This window comes from Elephas maximus, chromosome 11, assembly GCF_024166365.1.
Source record: "Elephas maximus indicus isolate mEleMax1 chromosome 11, mEleMax1 primary haplotype, whole genome shotgun sequence".
Lineage (NCBI taxonomy): Eukaryota > Metazoa > Chordata > Mammalia > Proboscidea > Elephantidae > Elephas > Elephas maximus.
Window position 1 is genome coordinate 44,509,149 of NC_064829.1, and position 20,244 is coordinate 44,529,392.

At 39.7% G+C, this 20,244-nt stretch overlaps 2 protein-coding genes across 4 annotated transcripts in view; one reads left to right on the plus strand and one right to left on the minus strand.

Moving 5' to 3' along the window:
* TPGS2 (tubulin polyglutamylase complex subunit 2) overlaps positions 1-8,508 on the minus strand; it is a 45,689-nt gene extending 37,181 nt beyond the window's left edge. The window contains exon 1 of the mRNA XM_049901400.1: positions 8,141-8,508. Coding sequence (XP_049757357.1) covers positions 8,141-8,222 — 82 coding nt within the window. The 5' untranslated portion in view covers positions 8,223-8,508. The remainder of the gene's footprint in view (positions 1-8,140) is intronic.
* Positions 8,416-20,244, plus strand: part of KIAA1328 (KIAA1328 ortholog) — a 362,831-nt gene continuing 351,002 nt past the window's right edge. For all 3 annotated transcript variants that reach the window (XM_049901399.1, XM_049901397.1, XM_049901398.1), the window contains exons 1-3: positions 8,416-8,686; positions 15,305-15,340; positions 16,064-16,206. In XM_049901399.1, the coding sequence (XP_049757356.1) occupies positions 8,629-8,686; positions 15,305-15,340; positions 16,064-16,206 (237 nt within the window). In that variant the 5' untranslated portion in view covers positions 8,416-8,628. The remainder of the gene's footprint in view (positions 8,687-15,304; positions 15,341-16,063; positions 16,207-20,244) is intronic.

The following is a 20,244-nucleotide window of genomic DNA, read 5'->3' on the forward strand; positions in this document are numbered from 1 at the left end:
CCCCACTCCGGTAGTAAGCCTCAGCCCGAAGGTGCTCAGCTCTAGCTCCATGGGCTCCACCAAGTGCCTAGAGGCACCCCACTTCGCCTGCAAGCCTCTTGCCTGAAGGCACTCAGCTTTCTCACTCTGTGGGCCCGGCCATCTCCTGCCAGTTTCCTGGTTCTGCTGCCACTGTTTCTCGCCGTCTTCAGTGTTACAGCTATCTCTCATGGTCTCCTGGTTCCAGGAGCTTCTCAGTGCAGCGATCCTGGGTCCAAAGATGCACTGCACTCCTGGCTCTTCTTCCTTGGTGGTGGCGAGATCCTCTCTTCCCACCTCTGGGAGGGCTCATTTTAAGCCTAGCAGGATAGCAAAGCCGACCAATCCCTTCCTTAAGGTTCCATAGACCTTATTCACATGGTTCCACCCCCACACAGGTGCTATGAACTTTATTTGCATTATTACCAAGCTATCCAATCCCCTTGGTGGGCCACAGTTGACTTATTTGATTAACAATCACTTGGGTGGAAGTTACAAGACCATGGCAAGAAAGGCCATATAAAAGCAATCCATCATATCACAATTCCATTGTATGCATATTCATTTTATTTACCCATTCATCTCTCGACAGATATTTGGAGTGTGCCTTAGTTATCTAGTGTTGCTATAACAGAAATACCAAAAGTAGATGGCTTTAACAAATGAAAATTTATTCTCTCCCAGTTTAGGAGCCTAGAAGTTTGAATTTAGGGCACCAGCTCTAGGGGAAGGTTTTCTCTCTGTTGGCTCTGGGGCAAAGTCCTTGTCTGATTTCAACATCTGTGGGCCCGGTATTCCTTGGAGATCTCCATGTGTGTTGGCATCAATATTTTCCTGGGTCTAGGAGGTTCTCAGAGCAGGGACCCTAGCCCAAAGGCAGTGCTCCACTCATGGCTCTTTAATCTCGGTAGTAGTGAAGCCCCTCCCCTCTCTGCTTGCTTCTCTCTCTTTTTATCTCTTGAAAGATAAAAGGTACAAGATTCAAGCAAGGATGTGACCTGAGTAAGGGTGTGACTTAAGGCAGTGAGGGCATGACTTGAGTAAGGGAGTGACTTGAGTAAGCATGTGACTTGAGTAAGGCTGTGACTTTAACCATGCCCTTACCTATCAAGGATACAGCCCACACTAATCCAGCCTTATTAACATATAGAGGTTTAGGATTTACAACACATAATTACACAATACCATAAAATGGAGGACAACTACATCATATCACAAAATGTAGGATAATTACATAATACTGGGAATCGTGGCCTAGCCAAGTTGACAAATATTTAATATTTGTGGGGGACACAGTTCTACTGATGATAGGGTGTTTCCATCTCTTGGCTATTGTGAACAATGCTGCAATGAACACTAGTGTACACATAATCTGTTTGAGTCCCTGTTTTCAAGTCTCTTGGGTATATCCTAGAAGTAGGATTGCTGGGTCATACAGTAATCCTGTTTAACATTTTTTTTTTCATTTTTTATATTTTATTCCTTTTGCTTTTTTTTTTTTTTTTGCTTTAACAAAGAGAAATTTATTCTCTTACTGTCTAGTTGGCTACAAGTCCAAATTCAGGGTGCCACCTCCAGGAGACAGCTTTCCCTATCTGTCGGCTCTGGAGGAAGGTCCTTTGTCATCATTCTTTCCTTGGCTTGGGAGCATCTCAGCACAGGAACCTCAGGTCTGAAGGATGTGCTCTGCTCTTGGCCTGCTTTCTTGGTGGTATGAAGTTCTCCTATATTTTATTCTTGTTGTTGTTGAGAATATACACAGTAGCACAATCTATGCTTAACTTTTTGAGGAACAACCAAACTGTTTTCAGTGACAGCTACACTAGTTATTACAGCACCATTTACTGAAAAGACTTCTTTCCCCCACTGAATGGACTTGAAAAGCATTGGCCATACGTGTATGGGTTTACTTCTGAACTCTCAATTTTACTTGAGATTGGTCTACATGTCTATTGCTTACGCTAGTATCACACTGTTTTGATTACTGTAGCTTTATATTTGAAACTGGGGAATGCGATTCCTCCTATTTTGTTCTTTTTCGAGATTGTTTTAGTTATTCGGTTGTTGTTAGGTGCCATTGAGTCAGTTCCAAATTATAGCGACCCTATGTACAACAGAACGAAACACTGCTTGTTCCTGTGCCTTTTTCAAGGTCTCTGCATTTCCGTATGAATTTGGGGATTGGCTTTTCAATTTCTGCAAAAAATGTTGTTGGAACTTTGATAGGGATTGCATCGAATCTGTATAATACTAAGTCTTCCAATTCATGAACACAGGATGTCTTCCTGTTGATTTATTAATTTCTTTCAGCAGTATTTTCTAGTTTTCATCGCACAAGTCTTTCACCTCTCTGGTTAAATTTATTCCTAAATCCCTGCACTGCAGTTCCTGGGTTACGAACGAGATCCATTCCTGAATGTGTCTTTAAGAATTTGTAGGTGAGTCAGAACAAGTGCATACAGTTATTATTTAGCCTTACTTTTGTGCAAGAAAAGGCTTGAACTTTTAGATGATTTAAAAGTTTTGTATTCAGCAAGTGAAGGTGATTGTGACAAAGAATTTGTTTCAATTAGGGATTGCTTCAATCCTTTCAAAGTGAGGGCAAATTTACATGACATTAAAGGGCAAGTACCAGTTAGTTGCCTGTACTTCATTCTTTTAGATGCTATTTTAAGTAAGATTGTTTTCTTTTCAGATTGCTCACTGTTGGTATATTGAAACAGAACTAATTCATTTTTGTGTGTTGACCTTGTATTCTATTTTGTTGAGTTTGTTAGTTTAGTAGTTTTCTTGTGAATTCTTTGGGATTTTCTACATATAAGATCATAATTTTTTTTAAGATCGTAGTATGTGAATAGAAACAGTTTTACTTTTTCCTTTCCAATTTGGATATACATATATACATATATTTCTTTTTGTTTCCTAATTGCTCTGGCTAGTACTTATAGTACAATGTTGAATAATAACCAAAGCCAAACCCACTGCCACTGAGTTGATTCCAACTTACAGTGATCTACAGGACAGAGTAGAACTGCCCCATGGGTTTCCAGGGCTGTAAATCTTTATGAAAGCAGTCTGCCACATCTTTTTCCCTAGAATCCTTGTCTTGTTCCTGGTCTTAGGAGAAAAGCTTTCAGTTTTGCACCATTACGATGTTATGTTTTGACTCATAGTGACCCTATGTACAACAGAACTAAACACTGCCCAGTCCTGTGCCATTCTCACAATCATTGTTATGCTTAAGCCCACTGTTGCAGCCGCTGTGTCAATCCATCTCATTGAGTCTTCCTCGTTTTCACTGACCCTCTACTTTGCCAAGCATGATGTCCTTCTCCAGGGACTAGTCCCTCCTGATAACATGTCCAAAGTATTTGAGATGAAGCGTTGCCATCCTCGCTTCCACTTATTTCTTGTCAACCACTCTTCTTTTCTTTATGTAGATTTGAGTTTCTGACCTATATAATTTTTCTTCTCTCTGAAGAACTTCTTTGAACATTCTTATAAGGCAGGTCTACTGGTGACAAATTCCCTCAATTTTTGTGTTAAGGATAATTTTGCTGGATACAGAATTCTAGGCTGGTAGTTTTTTTTTCTTTCAACATTTTAAATATTTCATTTTTATCTCTTCTTGCTTGCATCACTTCTGAAGAGAAATCCAGTGTAATTCTGATGCTTGTTCCTCTGTAGATAATGTCCCCACCTCCCCCCACCACCCCAGCTTCTTTCCTGGGTTTCTTCTTCTCTGATTTTCTGCAGTTTGAATATGATATACTTAGGCGTAGATTTTTAGGTACTCATCCTGTTTGGTGTTATCTGAACTTCCTGGACTTGTAATTTGGTGTCTGTTAATAATTTTATAATATGTCTACCTCTGGGGCCTCAGCTTCATCCTCTGAGCAATCAGTTCCATCTTTTGAGCTAATGATTCTCCCAGTGAGCCACTCTTCTTTTGACAAAAGGTACCACATATTTGCTGCTGAGAAATTCAGTTTTATCAGCCTGCTTCCTGCTAGTAGAACAGTCTTCTTTTACTGTGTACTTTTTCGGTCCTTTCTAATGTGAGCTGGCAGTGTTTCTGCTGATACAATGTTCTCAAGAACCTTGTAGGCTTGGCATGGATTTCATGGGGGTTCACGCCATGAGATAAAAGGATCCTGAACTGATTTTATAATCTCTTTTCCATTGTTAGCTTCTGATCAGATGGTTGAGGGACAACAGCCTTAGACTTCCTAGACACCTCTGGTTTGACAGAGGTCTATGATGCACACCTTTAATATCTCGTGACTGAATTACTCTGACCGTTTGATCTTTCAGAGTTTATAGCTAAAAGATGTACTGTCTCAGCCTTTTCTCTATGCCACACTTTGAAAAGCCATTTCTGGTTAGCCCAAGACAGGAACCATTCTCGAAGCCAACTCTTCAGACAGGGATTGGACCGGACTACAACAAAGAAAATGATACTGGTGAGAAGTGGGCTTCTTGGATCAAGTAGACACATGAGACTATCTGGGCAGCTCCTGTCTGGAGGGGAAATGTGAGGGCCGAGGGGGACAGAAGCTGGCTGAATGGACATGGAAACACAGGGTGGAGAGAAGGAATGTGCTGTCTCATTAGGGGGAGAGCAACTAGGATTATATAGCAAGGTGTATATAAGGTTTTATATGAGAGGCTGACTAGATTTGTAAACTTTCACTTAAAGCACAATTAAAAAAAAAAGCCATTTCTGAATTTTAACATCTTTTGTCAAATCAAGTCCTGGTTCCTTTTTTTAATGCAGTTTTCCCTTAAATTATCTTCTTCCTCTTGCATTTTACTATAAGCAGCAACAACAATTCAATGTTCCTGATTAAGTTTCCATTTGAGTCTCTTCTCCCTATGCCTTGTAATTTATCCTTCGCTTATGATAATTTTGTCGTTTTCTTCCATTTCTTTCCTGAGCTGAATCAACTTTTTTCATTTCTCTTTTTTTGGTCCATTCCTGTTGTTAGTTTTTGATGTCTAATTCAAGGGATTTTTTCATATCCTCAAATGCTTTTTCATGTATTTTAATTGTTCGAAGTTCAGACTTAGAGTTTTCTTCTGCTTCATATTTGCTTTAGGGAGAAAAACTTCCTTAGTTGTTTGTCAGAAGTTTCATTCCCTGATTTCAGCAATAGTCCTCTATGGGTTTTACTTTTCTCTTGTTCATTTTGTGATACTGTGGTGTTGAACAAAATTTTTAGTTTAATGATGCCCTTTCCTGTCAGCCTAGCAAAGTCCATATACTTTAACAGGGTTTTTTTGGGTGAAGGAGGGGCTGTGAATTTTTCACATTTTCTCTTATTTTTCCTTTTACCATCTAATTGCCAAATATCCCTTCTTTCTTCTTTTTTTCCTATTTTTCTCCCCTAGAAGGTATATATTTGGAATATTGTTCCTTTAAATCATACTTGCTCCTTTAAACAGATATTGTCTCTTTACCCTGCATGACTGACCCTTTAAATGGCACCTACTTTGAAATCACTTTATGCAGTTCTGCTCTTATCTGTCCAGTTGTTGTTATAATTGTTATTTTCAGATTCAGGTGGTTTTAATCTTTCTGTTGGTCACTGCAACTGTCTCTTAGACCTTTGCTGGAGTAATTCTGGGTCTGCCTCTGCTTGCCACAGAACCTCCTAGTAGAGCAGAAGTGGAATAGAGCAGGTGGGATCTGGTATGCTGGGATTTGTTGCCTTTTCTCTTTTTACTCATAGGTACTTTGCATAGTTGGCATTCTCTGTCTCCAAGCAATGTTCAGAGTTTGGTTTTGGTAGAAATATCCTGGTTGTGGAGTTACATACTTCATACTGATTGGGGAGGAGGTTTTGGGAAGTTGCTTAGCACGCACCCACCAATGACTTCTGCTACTTTGTTTCTTTAACCCTCTTGATACATCACCTTCTCCAGAACAACAAAAAAAGTGAAAAAAACTGATTTTAGACTTATGATTATTAAATTTAAAATTATAAGATGTTTTGGTTAAATTTATAAACAGTATTAGAATGTTTAGCAAGGTTAGATTCATTATAAGTTTAATTACCTGAGTTGCTTAATTCCTTGGGTGGGTTCTGCCTTATAAGGGTTATCAGTTTTCTAGACATTTGAAATGCTTAATAATAGGTAGAATATGTTAAATTTATAAATGCAATTTAAAATGTTTACAGTTATTTAATTACTTAGGGCTTTAAATCGAAGTGACAGTTTAAGGAAAACTTGGTCTGCTTTAACTTGAGTTGATTAAACATTAGTCAAAAGAAAATAACTTCTTATTATTTATATATAACTTCCTAGATTTATAAAGAGAGTAACAAGGCATGCCTGTTGAATGGCAAGACCTGCCTGATTGAATCCATGAGTATAGGAAGTAACAGGACAGAAGTTTGTGTAAGAATGGTGAGATAGGATAATGGGTGGTCTTGGTGGTTAGATCTGCCCCTGCCCTATTCTATATAACTTCATCTCTAAAACTCACCACTTCTCCAAAATACACCACGGTGTTTTGTGCCTTATTCATTGTTCTAGGCACTGGGGAAAACAACATAAAGTCCCTGCCCTCATGATGCTTCTATTATAGAAAAGAGACAAATTTAAAAAGCAACTAGATAAATACATTATTTCAAGTGGTGATAAGACCTATGAGAATTAAAAAAAGGCAGTATAATAGAAGAGAGAATGATAGTAAAGGCTAGGCTTCTCTGAAGTTGTGATATCTAATCAGACATCTGAATGAAGTGAGGGAGAGACACATTATAGAGTCTACAGGAAATTGGCTCCAAGAAAGATAATTCTAGAAAATTGCAAAGGCCTTCAAGCAGGGTGAAAACAAGATGAGGACACATCATACAGGGACTTGTGGGTCATGACAGACAATATGGATTTTATTATAAATGTGATGAAAAGGCATTGAAGCATGCTTTTCAGCCTGCTTAAGCTGCCTTTCTCCTCCTGTTTATCCTGCTAACTCCCATTTGTCTTTCAAAATCTAACATCACTTCCTCTGGAAAACCTTGATTCCTCAGGTAAGATTAATCATCTCTTCTTCGGTGCTACCTTTGAGAAATAATAGATTACTGACCTCCTTTCACACTTCTGAGTTGCTGTTGAGTCGATTCCAACTCATGGGGACCTCCTGTGTGTCAGAATAGAGCTGTGCCCATAGGGTTTTCAAGGCTGTGACCTTTCAGAAGCAGATTGCCATGCCTGTCTTCCGAGGTGCCTGTGGGTGGGTTCTAACCACCAATCTTTGTGTTGCAAGTGGAGCACTTAACCATTTGTACCACCCTTCTCCAAACCCAAACCCGTTGCTGTGGGGTCCATACCAACTCATAGGGACTGTATAGGACAAAGTAGAAGAGCTCCATAGGGTTTCCAGGCTACAAAACTGTATGGAAGCAGACTGCCACATCTTTCTCCCGGCCGGTGGGTTCCAGCTGCTGATGTTTTGGTTAGCAGCTCAGCGCTTAACTATTGCGCCACCAAGGCTCCTTACTACCTTTCTAGGGACCTAGTATTTTTATTTTTTCACAGATCGTCTTTTTCATCTCTGTAGCCTGAGGGTCTAGCATAGTGGTGGGTGCTAAATAAACATTCTATAAAGGAAAAACTCTAACCCATTCAATGGTGCAAGCCTTGACTCTTGACCAGTTCAGGTGCTGTGCAAGGAGGCGCTTAGTAACTGTGGCCCTGGGAGGCTAGCTACATCATTTCCCCAGCTATCAGAGGACGGATTGGGGTTTCAAGGATACTCTCTTGGACAAGAGTGCCTCTCCGGGGACCCAACCTCCCAACTGTCATGTGTCTGCTGTCTCTCCTTTGCATGCTTTTGCCCATTCTTTGGGGCCCCCTGGTGGGATCGGGAGGTACCTTTGGGCTTCCCAGTTCTGCCCCCGAGCACTCCTTCCCAGCAAACCCTTCCCGGGCCGTGTCACACACACAGCTCTCCCTCTTTCCTCCTTAACAACGGAAGTCACAGAAGCGATGCCCACTCCTATACCGGCTCCAGCTTTGTGCCGCCGATTTCGCACACCATACCCCCCACTCCTTTCTTGTACTCCATCCCGCCTCTCCCACAGTCACCCTCCCACGGCTGCCCGCCCCCACTCACCTAGGATGCGGGTGATCCCGAGGGTCAGTTTCTCCAGGTGCGGCTTGCTGCCTTTCAGCAGTGGGGGCGACTTCTCCTCCATGGCTCGTGTCCCCGTTCCGCGCGCGGCCGGGAGAGCGGGACCGGGGGGGGACCGGCGAGGAGAGCAGCGCGGTGGGAGGGCGGGACCCCGCCTCAGTGCCTCAGCGGTCGAGTTCGCGGCATGCCGGGAGTTGTAGTTTTCAGCTCCTGAGAGCGCAGCGGAGATGGGGTTTCCCAGCTTGTCTGGGAGAAGTAGTTCCGGGGAACTGTCATTCCCGCGTCCCCGGCCTGGGCTCCACACCACGCCTTCGGGTCGCACCCTGTCCTCCGCCCGGACCTTCTCGCCCGGCCGGGGCCGGCCGTGCAAGCGGGGGCGGGTCTCCGCGCCGTGCGGCCAATGGGGGCTGAGCCTGGAGGCCGGGGCGGGACGGCCTCGGCGCGACGGCCCGAGTGGCGGTTGTTTCAAGATGGCGGACGTGGCGGCCCCTTCCCTACCGAGCGCTGCGGCGTTCTGGAGTCGGGACTGTATCCTTTGCCCGCCTGGCAAGGGGCGCTGGCGCCCTACCCGAGCGGCGAGGGGCTACGGGCCGTGTGGGACTGTTGAATGCGCGCTAACCTAGGGGGCGGGGACGTTCTGTCCGGCTTCAGTCTAGTTGCGGGGCTTGCCCCTTGCTGGGACATTAGGTGGCAGAGAGCCTGATAGTACCTCTAGGCTGGACTTTTAGGTGTGAGGGCACAGCTCAGATGGTGAACTCTGGAAAGGTGGCGTAGAGTTGTGGCCCAGCCTGGGGGTGAGGGATGGGGGCTCCCTCTGGCCGTGGCGACCCTGCAGACAAGCCTGTGCGGAGTGAGGTTGAGGGAAAGATGGGTGTTGGCTGGACAGAGACAGCTGCTAGCTGGGCTTGTAGCTTTTTTGTATTGGTTTAGGAGTGCCCTTCGTCTGTACTGCTAGGAGCGAGTCTGGATCTTGTTGAACTTCGAGTGGCCTGTTGTCAGTGAGGATTTATTTCTTAATGGGGTTTGACGAGGGGCGTGGGGCTTGGTGACATGGCCCGGTGGTGCTGGTTACAGAGTAAGAATCGTTGTGTCTGGAAGTAGTGTTGATTTATTTGAAGATTGTGTGTCACCCCTGGCAGGGATTGAAGTTCTTGGATTCTTTTGAAGTGGAGAAACTGTGGAGCTTTTTAGGCTTGTGATAATACTCCCAGTTCAATTCCTATGATGAAATGTTTGTGTGACAGGAGTGGTTCTTTAGCGTAAGGTAGACTGCCCCAGCCTGAGCTTTGGTTCGGATAATTTACTTCCTGTAAGTTTAGAGAGGTGTTACATGAAAGAGGGTGGTTAAGCAGTATTTTGAGTGCCTGCAGAGGTGAGTCTTGATGTCTGTTTGCTGGGATTATATTTATGGTATTGGTTGACGCATTGCTGTTGTCTTTGCCAGGTTCATTCTTTGAACATTCTACTTAGTTCCCAGTGAAATTTTTAGAATTGTATCATCAGTTTCTCTTAAGTTACTAAGATCCAAGTTTCGTGCCCTAGAGAAGGATATTTTTGCATTGGAGGCTGGTCAATGTTTATATTATCCGCTTACTAACCGAACTTATTACCCGTCTCTGATAGGTTGGTGAGAATCAAATGAGATCATTTACATACACTGTGGATGAAAGCACCTAGTGCATTAAGCAAATTAAATATTTTTTTTCCTTTACCTATTCCTAAGGATGTAAAGGGAGTGTGTGCGTTGGGAACAACTGAGCTGGATTAGGAAGTCAGGAAATTGGTCTGGGTCTTTTCTCATGAAAACTGCTCCTGAGTTCTGATAGGATTTTGTGTTGGTGGAGATACTTGAAAGTTATTAGCTTACAATGTGCTTCTTTGTTGTAATCATTTCAGGCACCACTTAACGTGGTTTTTATTATTATTCTTTAACTTTCTCTTATGACCAGTGGTATCGTTCTGATACAGAATAAATGGTTGGGAAGGGGCAGTATTTTGCAGTGGAACTGAATAAGTCAGTTAACAGTTCATGGACTGAACGCATGCTCTTGGTCTTAGAAGCGTTGTACTCTCACTTACTGATATAGTCGTATTCCTCCCTATTTCATGTAGAAGCCACATATTCTCCCTTATCTCTTATATTTTCCCTTACTCTTGACATTAATGTGAAACACTCATCTTCTCTTTGAAATTGAGGAAAATGGTGGCGATTACATCCTACAAAAATTCGGATGTATGAAAAGAATTGCAAGGTTACAGTATCACCTCAGTTTCCCCAGCCTATTCTATATAATGACTTAATTAACCTCCAGCTTCAGATATTTCATTTTAAATCTCTGTAGGGTATAAAGGCAACCCTGGTGGCATAGTGGTTAAGTACTACGGCTGCTAACCAAGAGATTGGCAGTTTGAATCCACCAGGCGCTCCTTGGAAACTCTATGGGGCAGTTCTACCCTGTCCTCTAGGGTCGCTATGAGTCAGAATCGACTCGACGGCAGTGAGTTTTGGTTTTTTTTTTTTTGGATAGAGCATAAAAGCAACGTCAAATGTAAATTGGTATTGACTGTTTTCTAAAAAGTATAATGATAGTTATGAATCATTTGGATTTAGTCATGTGTTATTGGATCTTTATTTCCTTTCTTGTCAGATTCCCCAGACCATCCAAGAGCCTTTATAATAAAACTTCTAATAGAAAAAGATCAAAAAGTGTGTACCTGTAATCTGGTATTCTTCTCACACTATTGAAGAAAGATTTTCACTGCTTTGACTAAACAATTAGGGAAATGCGATTGGGAGACTTCCCAATTCTAGATGTTTCCATCATGTGAGGACAGATCATCTGTGACTGAATATCACCCTTTTTTACTGCTGTTCTTGTGAGTTATGCACCTTCTGCAAGTATGATTCATCACTGGTGCCTTGCACATCTACCTTAACACCTCATGTGTAAAAACAATGAGTATGCCCTGTTGTCATTTTATGAGTTAAATCTCTGAGTAAAATACACCCCTTCAGCAATAGGTTGCTTTCCTCCTTCACTGAAATTCCTAGTAATGAGAAAATTTAGTACTTCTCCACCATCAAAATTTGATTGCTTAAATGCACTCAAGCGTTTTATTATTAACAGTATTAGTAACTTGATATTAACAAGAATGAACTACAAGGGACCTAGTGAAAACATTGTAATAGCCATTGAGTTTTTAATTAAAGAGAGACAAGGACTTTATGCAGTTGTTAAAATAACATTGTTCTGTGCTGGCAAGTCTATTCCAGCGCAAAGCGACCATAGATAAAAGAGTATAACTGCCACATAGGGTTTCCAAGGCTGTAATCTTCACGGAAGCACATTTCCAAAGAAAGTAGAACTAAGATGGCATATAGAACCCAACGTTCAGTTCAATATACATTGTGTATATATTGTATATCTTTGGCTTTCCCATAAAATATACATTTGTTGGGAAACTCTTTTTCAAGAAGGTAAATATTTTGGTTCTTATGATAATGAGGTAAAAATAGGTTAACAACTGAGTGGAAAGGTTGGATGGAGGGAATTTCAGATATCTTTAGTCTTGTTTTTAAAGACTTGTTGAGCTCAGTTTAGAGTGTTTTGTATTTGAAAAAAAAAAATTGGCATGGATGTAGGTAGAAGTAAAAAGTTTGCCTGCATACTGTGAATGGCATAATGGAAGATAACATTTAAAGTTGTTGGACAGTGTCTCACAAAATTAAATGTCAAAAAATGTTTCATTTTTCATAGATGGCTTACTATTAACCCATTGCCGTCAAGTTGATCCTGACTCGTAGCGACCCTACAGGACAGAGTAGAACTGCCCCATAGGGTGGCAGTGTTTAAGGGCTGGGCTGCTAACCAAAAAGGTTGACAGTTCAAATCCACAAGCAGGTTTTGGGATGAAGGTTAGGACTTCAGTTTTAAACATGTTGAATGTGAATACCTTTTCTACATCCAAGTGGCAAGTCAGGTTTAGGGATAGCCTCTTACTAGAGATTAATTTGGCAGACATCAGCATACTGATGATATTTAAAGACATGAGACTGAATGAGGTCACCAAGGGAATGAGTAGGTAAAGATTCAAGGAATGTACCTTGGGGCATTCCAAGGTTCAGAGGCTGGGAAGGTTCCTGTTGTTATTAGTTGCCATTGAGTAGATTCTGTCTATGGTAACCCCATGTGTGCAGGGTAGAATTGCTCCACAGGGTTTTCAAGACTGTGACTTTTTTGAAGCATATCGCCAGGCTTGTCCTGTGAGGTGCCTTTGGGTGGGTTCCAGCCGCCAACCTTTTTGTGAGTTGTTGAGCACTTAACATTTGTGTGACCCAGGGACTCCTAGGAAGATACTAAGGAGAGTAAAAAGGAGTGATCAGAAAGGTGGAAGGAAAATTACATGGGTTGTGTCTTTGAACCCAAGTGAAGGTGTTTCAAAAAGGAGAATGGTCCTCTATGTCAAATGCTCCTGATTAATGATGTACAAAGAGTTGTGAGAATTGATTGGTAGATTTCACAATGGGAGGGGGGCATGGTAATCCTGATGAGATTACACTGGGTTGATGGAGTCGAAAGCTTGGTTGGGATAGGTTCAAGTTTGAATGGGTGAGAGAAATTGGAGACAGTGAGTGTAGATAACTCTTCTGAGAAGCTTTGTTATAAAGGGAAACAAAAATGGTACAGTAGCTGGAGGGGAATGTAGGGTCAAGAGATTTTTTGTTGTTTGTTTTTTTTCCTGGAGAAAATAAATTATTACGTTTGGATGGTAATTAAAAAAGTTTAATAGGAAAAATGATTGATGCAGGAGAAAGGGAAGAATAGCTGGAGCAATATTCTTAGGTAGAGAGAAGGAATGGTATGTATCATATAAAGGACGGATTGACTTCAAATAAGAGCACAAGTAGTTCATAGTAAAAAGAGGGAAGACAGGGAATATGGACGTAGGTGCAGGAAAGTTGGTTAGATTAGGCTGATGGAGGCTTATGGAATCAAAGTTAGTATTTGAGAGTAAGAATGGGAGAAATGGATGTTTAAGAAAAGAGGAGAAAGTATGAAATAGATTGAGCTTCCAAATCAGGGTGCTGTTGAGTGAGGTCCCTAGTGGGTGGTCCCTTCCAGCCATGAGCAAGCGCCTTAGTGGAAGTGAATAGGGAAGTATAGTATATTTTCCAGGAGTCAGTTATATGAGTCTTTTCATAAGTCATCCTTATGGCATATCCTGAAAATTACAACATTCCTGTATCTTCTGTTGAAGACATTGCCCTATTGACCGAATCTTGAATCACTGTTGTAGATTTTTCTCCTCTTGGTACTTTTTTCCATGTATATATTTCTAACAGCAAATAATTAAACATATATGGAGTACCTACTGGATGTACAAGGCCCTGTACTAATCCCAAGGGACATTTAAAAAAAAAAAGTTTTCGCTGGTTAGAAGCCTACAATATTTCAGTTTATAAAGCTTTGTTTAGCTTGGGTGTCAGTGAATTTAGAAATTCTCTCTCTGCTCCTATGTTAGTTGCTATCAGTGTTTTTGAACTGGCGGATTCTTACGCTTTTCTGTTTGTTTACTTGCCTTATGTACCTCCTAAAACTTTCTAAGCTCTGTACTTGATGCTTGAGAGAATTTAAAGTTTATGGATACTTTGTTGTTGTTAGGAGCCCTCCAGTCTGTTCTGACTCATAGCAGCAACCCTATGGTACAGAGTAGAACTGCCCCATAGGGTTTCCAAGGAGCAGCTGGGGGACTTGAATTGCCAACCTTTTGATTAGCAGCCAAGGTCTTAACCACTAAGCCACAGGGCTCCTTATAGATACTCAGCAAAAAATCTTGGAGCTGTGATAGTGAAGGTGCTACTGTGGAGAGCTGTTAGATAACAGCTGGCAGATCAGACAGTAAACACCATCTTAATATTCCTAAATTCCTAATAGGGATTCTAGGCATTTCCAGTAAATAGTCCCTGAAAAGACTCTGCATTACTAGGGTCGAGACTGGGCTAAACCATTGTCAATTTGAACATGTTACTAAATCACTGTTTTACTCCAGCCTTTATGACTCTAGGAAGGAAATGGTTAATAACTGCTTTGTCTAGAAATCTTGGAAAATAAACTGTTACTTTATAAAAGAACAGAAAACTTGGAACTTTTCTAGATCATTTGGAAAAAATTGCTTAGATACTTCCTTCCTGGAAGTGTAATAGAAGGTTATCAAATTGTGGACATAACTGGATTTAGACATTCGGTAGTTCTGAATAAAATTTTGGTTTTGGAAAGAAAACTATCTTTGTTATTATATTAACTCCCTTTCTGTAGGAGTGTTATGATTTTAGCCTTTCTAAGTTTCTCTTTTTGAAATTCAGAATAGTTCTTTTTGTTTTAAATTTCTTCCACTTTTAAAATAGAATAAAAATTGCCTTTGTGTTTGCATGATTGACTTGCCCTCAGATGGTGTTTGTTCTTCAAAGTGAAAACCTATCTTGAAATTATTTATTCTTCATGCCTAAAATAACCTCTCCAATAATCAACAAATCAAAAAGGAGAGGAAAAGAAAAGGAACCTCACGGCAGAATGTACTATATTGTAGGGTGTCTCACTTGGGAATAAAATTTGATAAAAGTTTTATGGAATAAGGCCTTCTAAAATTTTTATAAAGCATATAGTTGTAAATGTATTTACAGTGTATTTTCTTTTAAATAAAACAGTTGTAAATATATAATGATAAACTTTAAAAGAATATTAATTTTGTTACATTTATTATTTTGCTCTCTGGTGTTTGTTTTTAAAACAGGAGCCCTGGTGGCTCAGTGGTTAAAGTGCTCAGCTGCTAACCTAAAGACTGGCGGTTCAAACCCACCAGCTGCTCTGTGGGAGAAAGATGCGGCAGTCAGCTTCCATAAAGATTTACAGCCTTGGAAACCCTATGGGGCAGTTCTGCTCTGTTCCATAGGGTCACTATGAGTTGGAATTGACTCGATGGCAATGGGTTACGTTTTTGTTTTTTTTTTTAGTTTTGTCTTTAAAAGGTAGTTGTAAATTTCCAGGTCAAAGGAAATGACAATTTATAATAGAAGTACAGAACAGCAGCAGCATTTGAATCTTGGATACTGTCTTACAGTGTTTTCCTTGATGTCCTTCTCCATAGTTTCTGATGAAGAACAATCAGTAGTGTATGTTCCAGGTATGATTTTTTTGTGCTAGTTTCGTAAGCTTCCTTTTCTCCCTCTGCATTGGAAGAAAGTCAAACGTTAGGACAATTTTGCACGTATAGCTGAAGGCAGAACAGTCCATCAGCACCTGAAATTTCTTTTGGGAATATTTGGCATGACCCTAATAAGGTCTGAACTGAAGTACTGGTTCATCTTCGAGGCTTACTGAGCAAGTCAGCTTTTGGTGGACTTGTAGTAGAATACTTCGTTCATGTATTAAGGGGCAAGAGATTATTTCCTTTTTTTAAATATGAATAATAGCCCAAATGTAACATTGCAAAGAAAAGGGTGAAAAATTCTTGATATAGGGTTTACGTAAGAGACTCTTTAAAGTTTGTGGGTCGATACTAGAGGAATAGTAAAATTGAACCTTTGACAGCCCCCTAATGCTGTAAAGAATGAGGTCTTTAATTTCCCCTGTGCCACTTTGTTATTTATTGGTTTTAATATGACTTAATGAATGTTCACAGCACCTTTTAGACACATTTCAATTGAATCTTTAATGTATTTCATTAAAGTATAACCTTTTCATGATTTGTTTTTTATGAGAGTTTTAAAAGAAATTTGTAAAGTTGTAGTTTTCCCTATCAGTTCTCATAAAATAGAGGCTTTCATGGAAGAGGCTAATGGGGGAAGGGAGAGTTTAGAGGTTGAGAAGGTATAATTTTGAAATCTTGTTTGATGGAAATCGTTAGGAATTACTGCAGAAGGAAATACCAGACCAAGACACAAGTCGATGAGTCCAAAAGCTGATGTTAAACTTAAGACCTCCAAGATGGCCGCTGCTTCAATATCCATGGAGTCTTTAAAAGGTGCAGGAGATTCAGTAGATCAACAGGTGAGTAATTTCATCTTCTTTTTTTCTTCTTCTCCAATCTTATAAATCCCTTTGTTCTGTTCTGATCGGTAACTGATAAAAGGGTAGAAGAGCCCTTGACGGTACATTAGATGATTTATAAGTGTTATGATAGGTAGTACTTCTTAAAAGATACAGAGGTTTCTAGGCTCCTTTGATGTTTCTTGGTATGTATATAAAATATCTAGATTACTTAAGGGTTTTGCTCAACAAAATCTAGGCTTACCTTAAGTTTTTGCTAAGGAAAATGTATTATCTTGTATCTCAAAAGACCTACATCCTGATCTGTATTGAGGTGAGGTGAATCAAATTGGTAACTCATTTTTTTTAGACACCCTTTATGATTTTGTGAATTTGTTAGTTGTTGATAGATAAACCCTTGTATGCAAGAGAGATGCGTTATTAAAAGAAAATTGGCCTGCATTATTGCTATTATTTTCTTCTTTTGCAAAATTAAACCATAAAGACTCCTACTTTCTGTAGACCAATTATTGATTTCTCCCTTGTCTTTCTTCTGTAGTAATATCTTTGTGTGCATTCCTTTGGCACTTGTCCTACCTTACTAATTAATTTCACTTTACTTTTTGTTATATTTTGTCTCTGGACCACAGCTCAAGTCAGAGTTTGGCCAACTGACCTGTGGACCAAATCTTGCCTGCCAACTGTATTGTAAATAAAGTTTTATTGGAACACAGCCATACTCTTTTTTTTTTTTTTTTACATATGGTCTATAGGTGCTTTTGTGTTACAGTGAAAGAGACAGCATGGCCCACAAAGCCGAAAATACCTACTATTGGACCCTTTAGAGAAAAAGTTTTCAACCCTTGGCCTATGTTCTTGAGGACATTTCCAATATCTAGTTTGTTACTGATGATTATGTTTATTAATCTACATGGTTTAACTGTGATTGGGTCAAAGGGCCTACTTTTGTTACTTTTATCACCAAGATGTACCCACTTTACCCCTGGGATGTAAATAGTTTACTTTGGAAGTTCTTATCAAAAATTGAAAGTGTTTCTTCATATAATGGTTTGTTTTACTTTGAACAGTAGCTTTCTTTTGGATTAAGTCCATATTTTTTATGATTCTATTTTATCTCCTTTGTTGGTTTATTAGCTGTCTTTGTTGGGTTATTTCGATGGCTTCTTTGGAATTACAGTATATATCTTTAATTTATCATAGCCTATTTTCAAGTGACATATTTCCACTTCAGCTGTAGTTTAAGAACCTTTCAGCAGTATACTTCATTTCTCTTCTTCTGATTTTCTGATACTGGCATACCTTTTACCCCCAAAAGTATTTTTATTACATCTTTCCTTTTTATGACTGAATAATATTCCATTCTACGGATATAACATATTTTGTTTATCCATTGTTTTGTTAATTGTCACTTAGGTTGTTCCCTCCTTTTGGCTATGAACATTCATGTACAAGATTTTCTGTGGACATATATTTTCAGTTTTCTTGGGTATATATCTAGAAGTGGAATTGATGGGTCATATGTTAATTCTGTTTAACCTTTTGAGGAACTGACACCAAACTGTTTGCCAAAGGGGCTGCACCATTTTACATTCCCAGCTGCAGTATATGAATATTATGTCTCTGGTTAGATTTATTCTTAAGTATTTTATCTTGTTGAGGGTATTGATTTGGTGATGTCTTCTTTGAAGTTCTCTTTGTTGGTGTAGAGGAATCCAACTGATTTTCCTATGTTTTTCTTGTATCCTGATGCTTTGCTGAAATCTTCTATTAGTTCCATTAGTCCTCTTGTGGATTCTCTGGGGTTTTCTGTATATAAGATGGAATTATCTGCAAATAGAGATACTTTTACTTCTTCCTTCCTAATTAGGATGCCCTTTATTCATTTTTCTTGCCTTATTGCCCTGGCTAGGACCTCCAGGACAATATTGAATAAGAGTGGTGATAACGGGCATCTTTGTCTGGTTCCCATTCTCAAAGGGAATGTTTTCAGTCTCTCTCTGTTTAGAATGATGCTGGCTGTTGGCTTTGTATAAATATCCTTTATTATGTTGAGGAATTTCCCGTTGATTCCTGTTTTGGCGAGTTTTTATCATGAATGGGTTTTAGACTTTGTCAAATGCTTTTTCTGCATCAGTTGATAAGATCATGTGGTTCTTAGCTTTTGTTTTATTTATGTGATGGATTACCTTCATTGATTTTCTGATGTTGAGCCATTCCTGTATAACTGGTATGAATCCCACTTGGTAACGATGAATTATTTTTTTGATACTCTGTTGAGTTCTATTGGGTAGAATTTTGTTCAGGATTTTTATGTTTATATTCGTGAGGCATATTGTTCTGTAATTTTCTCTTTTTGTGGTGTCTTTACCTGGTTTTGGTATCAGGGTTATGCTGTCCTCAGAATAAGTTCAGGAGTGTTCTTTCCTTTTCTGTGCACTGAAATACCTTTAGTAGTAGTGGTGGTAACTCTTCTCTGAAAGTTTGGTAGAATTCTCCAGTGAAGCTGTCTGGGCTGGAAGTTTTTTTTATTACCTCTTCAGTCTCTAATTTTGTTAAGAGATTTTTTGGTTTGCTACATTGGCTTGTATTAGCTTAGGCATTTGTCCCATTTCCTCTAGGTTTTCAAATTTGCTGGAGTACAGTTTTTCATAGTATTCTGTTAAACCCAAAACCAAACCCAGTGCCATAGAGTCGATTCCGACTCATAGCGACCCTATAGGACAGAGTAGAGCTGCCCTACAGAGTTTTCAAGGAGCACCTGGCAGATTCGAACTGCTGACCCTTTGGTTAGCAGCCGTAGCATTTAACCACTACGCCTCCAGGGTTTCCAGTATTCTGTTACGATCCTTTTTATTTCAATTGTGCCTGTTGTGATATCACCCATCTCATTTTTTATCCAGGTTGTTTGCATCCTCTCTGGTTTTTCTTTTGTCAGTTTGGCCAGCGGTTTGTTGATCTTTTCAAAGAAGCAGCTTTTGGTCTTGTTGACTCTTTGAATTGTTTTTCTATTCTCTATTTCATATATTTCTGCTTTGCCATTTATTATTTTTGTTCTTCTGGTGCCCAAGGGCTTCTTTTGCTGCTCTCTTTCTATTTGTTCGAGTTGTAGGGTTAATGCTTTGATTTTGGCCCTTTTCTTCTTTTTGGATGTGTGCACTTATTGCTATAAATTGACCTCTGAGCACTGCTTTTGCTGTGTCCTGAAGGTTCTGCTTGTGTGTTCATTCTTATTTGATTCTGTCAATTTCTTTATTCCATCCTTAATTTCTTGTGTAACCCAGTAGTTTTTGAGGAAGATGTTGTTCAGTTTCCATGTATTTGATTTTTTTCCTTGCAATTTCTGTTATTCATTTCTACATTTATGGCTTTATGGTTAGAAAAGATGCTTTGTAATATTTCGATCTTTTGGATTTGGTTAAGGCTTGTTTTGTGGTCTAAAATATGGTCTATTCTGAAGAACGTTCCATGCATGTTAGAAAAGAATGTATTCTTGGCTGCTTTTAGGGGACAGTGTTCTGTATGTCTGTGAGGTCAAGTTGATTGATTATGGCATCTAGATCTTCTGTATCTTTATTGAATTTCTTTCTGGATGTTCTGTCCTTCACCAAAAGTAGTTTGTTGAAGTCTCCTATGATTATTGTGAAGCTGTTTATTTCGCTTTTCAATGCTGTTTTATGTAGTTTGAAGCCCTGTCATTGTATATATTTATTATGTTATGTCCTCCTGGTGTGTTGACCCTTTATCCTTTGTGGTGGATTTTGCTTTAAAGTCTGTTTTGTCAGAGGTTAATATTGTTGTTTCTGCTCAATTTTGATTATTGTTTTCTTGATATATATATTTTTTCCATCCTTTGAGTTTTAGTTTGTGTCTTTGAGTCTAAGCTGTGTCTATTGTAGGCAGCGTATGGACGGATTGTGTTTTTTAAATCCATTATGCCATTCTCTGTCTCTTTATTGGTGCATTTAGGCTGTTTACATTCAGTGTGATTATTGATAGGTATGAGTTTACTGCTGTCATTTCGATGTATTTTTTTGTGTA